The sequence below is a fragment of the Mytilus edulis genome, chromosome 9 (genome assembly GCF_963676685.1).
Source record: "Mytilus edulis chromosome 9, xbMytEdul2.2, whole genome shotgun sequence".
NCBI classification, from domain to species: domain Eukaryota; kingdom Metazoa; phylum Mollusca; class Bivalvia; order Mytilida; family Mytilidae; genus Mytilus; species Mytilus edulis.
Genome location: NC_092352.1, coordinates 54,628,467 through 54,637,839, shown reverse-complemented (window position 1 = coordinate 54,637,839; position 9,373 = coordinate 54,628,467). Strand labels below are relative to the sequence as shown.

At 31.2% G+C, this 9,373-nt stretch overlaps 1 protein-coding gene across 1 annotated transcript; it reads right to left on the bottom strand.

Annotated features, from left to right (window-relative positions):
* Nucleotides 1–664: 664 nt before the first annotated feature.
* LOC139488599 (QRFP-like peptide receptor) lies at nt 665–7,191 on the bottom strand. Its single transcript, XM_071274322.1, has 5 exons — nt 6,433–7,191; nt 5,806–6,197; nt 4,604–4,711; nt 2,609–2,777; nt 665–1,459 (listed from the first exon to the last, which is right to left on the bottom strand). The coding sequence occupies exons 1-5, from the start codon at nt 6,803–6,805 to the stop codon at nt 1,269–1,271; spliced, it is 1,233 nt and encodes a 410-aa protein (XP_071130423.1). The 5' UTR covers nt 6,806–7,191; the 3' UTR covers nt 665–1,268.
* Nucleotides 7,192–9,373: the final 2,182 nt, after the last annotated feature.

The window sequence follows — 9,373 nt, the reverse complement described above, 5'->3', positions numbered from 1 at the left end:
TAACTTGAAATACCACAAAAGACACAGTTAGATTTGCCTGATGTTTTGACACATATATAAAAATTGACAGAGAGAACCGAAAAGGACCTAAAGTTTACGATGAAAGAGATTATTTCTGAATTCCAATTGTCAACTTCCCATTTTTGTTTAGGTACATTCCAGAACCATCTGCATATGATATATATTTCTCCCAGATGATACAGTATTCAAGAACTTTCCTTTTGTATCATGATTTACTTGAAGAAATAATCATATACATATTTGATTGGCTATAATGCAAAGAGTATTTTACTACACTCCCATAGTGCGCCTTGTATTTCCAAAATAAAGTCTTAATTCCTTAAAAAAAATGATATTAGATATTTGCCTATGGACGTTAAGCAAACGTTAATAAATCAATCTCCTGATTTTGTGTTGAATTTGGGGTTCTAAATAATATTGAATTAAGTTCATTGAAAAATTATTTTTTTGGCGAACAAAATCATGATTTTGCTGACTATTTTGTTAATAAGTTTGAATGTCTCTCTTGTATGTTTCTCCTGTTATCTTTCAGTTTTTTTCAATTTTTATCTTGAATCTCTGTCACAGCTAACCTCGAATATATTCACTTGTCGAAGCCAAAATATCAAACTGTGGTTAAAATAATAAAATAAAAAAAAACCAAACAGACTTATTTTTCATTTAATATAATAAATTAAAAGATTCTGCAATAACCAAACTACCAAAATTCTACAAAGTTACAGTTTTGTTCGGAAAAGCACCTGATTTCTGATTATATATTTGCATCAAGCAATATACCATTTCTCATTTTGTTAAGAAAAGGGCATTTTACATTTTGTTAAGATCACTCAGACATTTAGTTTGAGTATTGTCATATCACATAACAAATAGGTTCAATCATCGGATGAATCCGCTACTGTTAGATGAAGGTATGGAATCGGCCGAGTTGTGACGAATGTAAATAGGTTATCTCAAATACAATCGACCATTTTGTTGTTTATGACGTAAATAATGGCACAGATCTAATTCTCTACAAGCTTATCTATCTTTCTTTCAGTTATATACACCTACAACTATTGTTCTCAATATAAAAATATGAAAATAATTGTCAAGCACAACTTGCATGCTCCTGTTAGTGTTCCAATCTACGGTATTTATGTAAAGAAGATACAATGGATAAGCGTTGGTTCGTTAAAAAGAGAACATGAGACCAGCGGATATATGAATACGCTGATGTCACCGGCAATGGTTTGAAGCTTTTCTAAGCTTTATTCTTCTTGTTGGACTTCTTGTGTTTGGTCTTGGTAACAGCTATGTACTAATTGTATATCACTGAAGGAATAGCGATGGTTATTATTAAGGTTTGGTTGCTGGGCATTACTAGGTCCTTGAAGTTCTATACTATTGGAGTCTTGTTCTTCTGAATCGGAGTTTTCCAATGGAACCTCTGATCCTAAACCTGCAATGTTAAATAAGTCATTGTGAATTATTTTATATAATAAATCATCAATAATTATATAATTTTAATTGTTTAAGTGGTTGTATCTTAATCTGTAATTTTTTTTTTATTATATAGTTGTTACTTTATTAAATTTTGAAATTCATGCGGTTTCTTCTGCTGATATGAAAACAGCTCGAATCTGATCATGAAGATGCACAGAACTATTAAGCAATTGTCCAGACTAATTATTAAGGCATTGTTAATTTGTGTAAATTTGAGGTAATAACAATTCTTGCCGCCATATATCATTAATTAAAAAGTTACATGTATTCATAGTTATATGTAAATTCTCAGCTTTTGGATTACGCAACTGTTGATTGTAGTACCGTTTGAATCAGACAAACACCTTATTCTGGAAATATGCGTTTACAAACAGCGTAAACTAAAACCAATTTCTTAAAATTAAATTCGGTATTTTACTAATCCACGTTGAACAGAAGTTTCTAAGAAACTAAGGTTCAAACTTCCTCGGGAAAATTTTAAGGTCTCTTTTTGGTCACTTAGTTCCATAAGTCTTAAGCCGGGTATTTATACATCTGGGACATTCAAATGTTTTTGCTTCAGTGCTCCTGCTGAATTAAAGTAAAACCTCAAAAAAGCTCCGGGCAAAAGAAAATAAAAACTGTTTTTTTCATTTAGTATACTAAGCCAGTACTCAAAATTATAAGTATAGATTTACGCACAAATAATATTTGACTGAAAAAATGCAATTTTGTTCATCCATTTTAATAAAATGAGAATGGAAATGGGGAATGTGCCAAAGAGACAACAACCCGACCATAAAGCAGACAACAGCAGAAGGTCACCAACAAGTCTTCAATGCAACGAGAAATTCCCGCACCCGGAGGCGTCCTTCAGCTGCCCCCTAAACAAATATATACTAGTTCAGTGATAATGAACGCCATACTAAACTCCAAATTGTACACAAGAAACTAAAAGTTAAAATGATACAAGACTAACAAAGGCCAGAGACTCCTGACTTGGGACAGGCGCAAAAATGGGGCGGGGTTAAACATGTTTGAGAGATCTCAACCCTCCCCCTATACTTCTAGCCAATGCAGAAAAGTAAACACATAACAATACACACATTAAAAAAAGCACACGTACCTGGATACACAGTAGTTGGACTGAATTTGTCCCTTTTACATTTTATCATAGCTATAGCAGCATGTCGGAAACATTTGTTGAAGCCAATGTATATCAAAGGATGAAAACATGTACTGGAATATGCCATGTAATATGCAGCAAACACATAGGAATCTATCCATGGCGGTAGCTGTAATAAATGAATATGTGATGTAAAATACAGCAAAAACCTAGGGGTAGCAGATTTGTCTGATGAAAAAAAGGTGATTTATATAATCAATCCATCAATATAAAAAAGAAGATGTGGTATGATTGCCAATGAGACAACTATCCACAAAAGACCAAAATGAAACAGACATTAACTACTATAGTTAACCTTACGGCCTTCAACAATGAACAAAGCCCATACCGCATAGTACCATCACAAGTAAATAAATTTGGGTCCTACATCAAAACGTAATTAGACCTGAGGACAGAGGACACTGGACTATTTACTGTATTTCAATGATTGGGTATAAATATTATTTTGTGAATTTTAGCAATATTCGATACTTATTTTGTATTTGTCACAAACTTAATATTGATAAATATTTGAATTGAATTGAATTGAATTGTAATTAGATAATTAAACTGACGCATTGATAATTTCATTTCATAAATATACACATATTTCCAAAAAGCATAATGTTGTTAAAGAAAAAAGTAACAAAATGGGTAAGGGACACTTTTGATGTTATACTCATACCAACTAACACCTATAAATTAACAGATATCGTGGCTTGTTTTACCAAAATGAATTAAGTATCAATTTTCTCTCTTTTAAATGTTTTTTAAGATATAAGAAAATTTTCAAAAACTTTTAAAAATGTTTTCTTTTTTTTGATTTTTTTTTTTTGGTTGTTGTTGTTTTTTTTGTTGTTTTTTTTAATTAGAATGAAAGTAATATTCGACCGTTTACTAAGTTAGAAGTTCACTCATGAAAGGAAAAAATCACCGCCCCACCCTTATAGATAATAATAACAATAGTAAAATTTAATCATCATATAAGATAAAGATAAAGATAAATATCATAATGATGTAAGTTAAGATATGTATATTATTATATAAAATCCTTTTTCATAAGTATTTGGAAAATTCGTTGGAATGTAAAAAAAAACGACATGACATTCTACATGAATTAATGTGGTTCTTAAATGCATTGTTTTATGTCAGAACATTTTAAAAAATGCGAGTTTATAAAGTACTGTAGTCTATATCAGTTTCGAGCTATGCTTGATTGATTGTTGGAAGCTTAATGTGCAGTGACAAATATCGCACGTATGTTCAAGACGATGAAGAGTTAGACTATGAATCCGGTAACCTACTTTTTAGTAAAATTCTGATCATACATTGTTTAACAATACATGCATAAAACGGCGTAAAACGCATTGACTTTTTACACATGCATTCACGTTATACTGCAACATAATTAAAGCATTTCAACCAATGTATAAGTGAAGAGTTAACTTCTGACTTATTTTTTCAGACACGAAGCTGCTTTGCGAAGACAACTGTAAGTTGATAAACAAATACACGTGTACCATATGTAATCACTAACTGGTAAATGAAATAATTGTTAATGTTTTGTTATGCAGTTTTGTTATATATGAATAAAATGAGATTTGCGGTAAAAACAACGAGAAAGGAACCCAACAAAAGAAGACCACAACAGATATCGGCAGTTTTTCATTACCATATTAAATTCTTTATAAACTTATATATTTGTTACTGGACGTTAATATTCACTTCTCTGCTTAACTGTACTTATTTTCAATTATAATAAATATAATTAAGAACAGAAACAGGTAAAACGTCAGAGAGACAACAACCCGACCAAAGAGCAGACACTTAGGCGAAGGCCACCAATGGGGTTTCAATGCAGCGAGGAACTCCTGCACCCAGGGGCGTCCTTCAGCCGGCCCCTAAACAAAAATGTATATATACTAGTTCAATGATAATGAATGTAAATATTCTTACCTTTGAATGTGCGTTCCTCGTTCTAAAGACATCCCAAAGTTTAAGGCATTGTTGTGGTGTCCAGCATATAAAAAATACTAGCAGTACAGATAACAGCATGTTCAGAGCCTAATAAAAAAATGTATAAAGATTATGTATATTTTATTTATAAAATGAAATAAAATTGTGTTGATTATTTACCAAATTCAATTCTGTGTTATATTCCGTTTTATTTAATTTGACTTTTAATAAATCGATTTACTTGTTATCCTAAAAATGCTCGAACATAGTCATATCAAAATTATGATGATGTAACAATACAATTTTAGATGCAAGGTCATTCGCGCTACATTTTTTTACATTCACTTCATGAATGATTTTTTTAGCAAACATTTGTTGCAATGATCTTTTAGCCAGCATTCTCGTTCGTCGATAAAATTATGTTTTGAAGAAGACGGCGCATTTCATCTTTTCCTAATAGTGGACTGAACTTGACTGTCTTTATTTGGTGTTTTTTTCCATATAACTTTTGTTGTTGTCATAATGCATTGACATTCACCAATTATTTGATCCTTTATAATGAACTATTGATGTTCCCGGAAAAAAAAACTATGGACAATAACTTGAATAGTACCCAACCGACTTTGAATAATTGAAGATCTAGAAATTTGAAAACGAAGTTGTGCTTAACAAATTGTATGAAATGACCAGAAAAAAGAAAAAAATGTCATTTTTTTATTATTTCAATAGCTTTTAAGTCATGAAATAATTCAGTAATGAACATTCAGAAAGAATTTAGAAATATCTGGTTATGTTAAAACTTTTAAAAATTTAAATGCCAAATAATGTTAAATGAAAATGCGCGCCGTTTAATTCTTCTAAATTTTCTATTTAACTTCTAAACCTGTGTAATCATGATACAATATCTTTTTTTAAGTTCTAAAGAAACACACAATTGAGGGAATCATGAAAAATGATAGTCGCAATTTTTTTTGTGGTGTTTACATTATATATATATATATATATATATATATATATATATATATACATATAGCTTGCTGTTCGTTGTGAGCCAAAGCTCCGTGTTGAAGACCGAACTTTGACCTCTAATGGTTAACTTTTATAAATTAAACTTGAATGGCGAGTTGTCTCATTTACACTCTTCTTAAATCTATGTATATGGAAACATGAATTTGAAAAACAATATATAAAAAGATAATTACCTTTCTCTTCATGTCGAGGGTTGGATGAAGAAATGTTATTGGAATGTCCGACTTTTTACGCTTCCCCATAGAAAGTACAATACAAACGCACATTATCCATAACGGTATAGCATAACCAATTATGAAAAATATTGTCGTATATGCCTTTCGAGAATCCTTGGAAGGAAACTTTGCTTGACATAGCACTTCGTGTTTTCCCAAAAAGTCAAGTTCCACTAAATGTGTATATAATAGCCATGGCAACGCAATAGCTGCACCACAGACCCATGTCAGTATAATAACGATAATCTGATGCCCTTGAGTGAGCCACAATAAAGAAGGGTGTTCCGAAGCTAGGAATCTGTCCAAAATGGTAACCAGTAATGTGAATATTCCAACGGACACTACGAAAACTAAAAAAGACGGAAAACGAAATCTAAATTTCTGTACAAACAGTAGTTTCTAAAAATTCTTACTTTGAAAAATTAAAACTTATATTTAGCTGTTATTTAATATACATAAAATACGATTTTTTTTTTTTTATTATTATTTTTTCATTTTAAATAATGTTCACATATTTTCGTATTTTTAAAACATGCTTGCTGATATTTAAGAATGATTTATAAAACAAATAGGGTATTTTCTTACCTTGTGAAAACGTGTTAATTTTGCAGAAAAAAGACCCAAGAATCCATGTTGACGGATTAAAATCGGTCACTAAATGAAGCCACATGCAAGTCAACGGCACTAATATGTCCGCCACAGCTAAATTGAGAATGTAATAATTGAATTTTGTTCGAAGGCTTTTGGTAGACAAAATTACAACTATCAACGTCAGGTTTCCGAAGAATGATAAAAACATTGCAACAGCATAGGCGAATATTTTGATCGCTTTTTCATCGTCTGGCATTTCATGTTTCTTCACTTTGCCAAACAAGTCCTTTAAACTTAAATTGCCTAAGTCGAAATCAAATGTATGATTACCAAAGACAAAATCCAAAGGCGAATTCAAGTTATCCATATTTTATTTTGTAATTTCTCATTCAGAGATCCTATAATTTAAAGTGTTCATGGTGAAATAACCTATTGACTATAGTAGAAGAGACTATACAAATGTTTCTAAAAGTAGAAAAGATAAGGTCTGCGAACCAACCTCTAAATCAAAATGACATTTAACTTCTTATCTTAAATACTGAAATCTTATTTAATCCTTTCCTATACAAATACATCAATTTAAATATCAATGTAAACAATCAAGTCTGGAAATCTTTGTTTTACGGGAGTTGTTGACACACTTGACAACTTTTCGGTATTCGTTTCCTCCCTCCAGGTTAATATCCGTTTAATAGAATCCAGAGTAAATACTTTTGCTGTAACACTCAGTTGATCTGGTACCTAGTATGACAAGATCGATATTAGCCAATCCGCTGCAAGTAGTCGCGTGCTGTTCCCAGTTTAGCTCTTGGAGTGTTTAGTTCCGTTTTGTATTTTTATCTTTGTGGTGGTCTTCGTGAGAATTTATTTTTAATTTTTTCATTGTTTACGAACTTTACTGATCTGTGTTGTCCGTAATAGCAAACAATTCTACCTTCTTCCTGATATTTGATATCATGTTTCAGAATCGTGATGGACCTTTTAAATTATACCTTTAAAACATTAACGGTACCAATGTTGTTACACACAATCTGAATTACGATAATTTATACTTCTCCAGTGATCCTCGATTAAAAATATTTGAAAATCCAAAACCTAATACAAATGCTGAAGAAAACAAATGATAACCAAAAAAGACCCAAATTTAAAGACATACTCGAACAAGTCATATGAGCTATATGTGCACCAGGGAGATACATTCCTTGATTACCGACCGTACAAGGGCTGTATAGGTAGTTAAAAATTTCCATTTATTGTTCCTTGATTTAAAAATTTCGAAAATTGTTAAACAGTAAATTATATACGTATACAGATATAAATATTTAAAATGCGTTACTACGTTACTTGTCCACCAACTGGTTAAAAAAGATGACTGAGGTGTTCTATTTTGGTCCTTTGCAGATTTTGGTAAAGTGCGGATTTTAAAGGAGCGTAACAAAAAAAGACAAGGGAAGTGTGTTGACTGATGAAAAAATCAAAGTAATGGAAATTAAAATTTACAGGCAAAATGAATACACACAAAAACACACACACAGTATAGTTTATTATTAAAATTATGCGATTTATGATGCAAACTATGAAAAATTTCTAGAAACTTCAAATTTTTGTAGATCGAGAAGATATTCATGAGATTGATGTTTCATTTTGTCATATATTGGTCAATCTGGATGCAACTAGTTACACTGACGATGCAGAATATTTATCACTAGCAGTTTTGAACTTTGGACTGTCTTTTCTTGACAGGGGTGACCTTGACAGGGTGGAACATTTATTAAATATAGACGCTAATATCATAAAGTGGTTTGTAATTGATATAAATTGGAATAAGGTTATGGATTTAGTATATTAAAAGTTGTGTTGTCATTCTATTTACGTCATCACTACGTATGTACTCGAGTAAATTATGTTACAGATAGAAAAGGGTGTAACATTGTTCGCCCATATTAAGAGCTAGATATTTAATTTTAAATTTGTATGATTAAATGTACTTTGTTAAAAATATTAGATGAATGAATTTCGGTCGTGCAAATTTTGAGGCACTTGTATAAAGCGTGTCCTTCATACCGGTTGCAGAACATTGCGTTTCACTACACTTTCCCCACATTATATACATGTACGTATTATTGTTTATGCAACTGTTTTGTACAATACATTGAAATTCACCTTTTGTCGTAGCGACCCTGTTACTCAGTCAGTCCTTTAAAACTATTACATATAGAAACCTTATGAAAATACTTTTCCATTATAGAAGCTGGTATGTCGGTATATTGCTCTTTCGTATTTTTCGAAAAACTAAGGATTTTCTTGTCCCAGGAATAGATTACCTTAGACGTATTTGGCACAACTTTTTGGAATTTTGGATCCCCAATGCTCTTAATTTTGTACTGTTTGGCTTTATAACTATTTTGATATGAGCGTCACTGATGAGTCTTATGTAAACGAAACGCGCGTCTGGCGTACTAAATTATAATCCTGGTACTTTTGATAACTATTATGTCTATTCTTATGAGGAATACCAAGATTCTCGCTTTATTCATATATACCTCTAACCAATTGATAACATAGAAGTGTGCATGTGCATACTAATCTACGTATGTATACACAATACTGAAATCTACCACTATGACTCAAAACCGATCCGTCTTTAAATTTACTCCTTTATACCGAGTGCTAAGCGAGAAAGCAGCAAGCATAATTTTACAAGTGTGAGGGCATAATATTTAAAATTTGGCCCAATAAGAACTTAAAATATTCAAACTATTTCACTAATGTAGTGGACTAGATGACGATTACTATTATTAGAAATGAAACGTGATGTCCACATCCATATTGTTATATCTTCAAAATTTCATTCTTCATTTTCACACATAAATAGAATTTTATCTAGCCAAATTTAGAATTCCATTCCTTCAAATCAAAGTGAAAATTGACATCT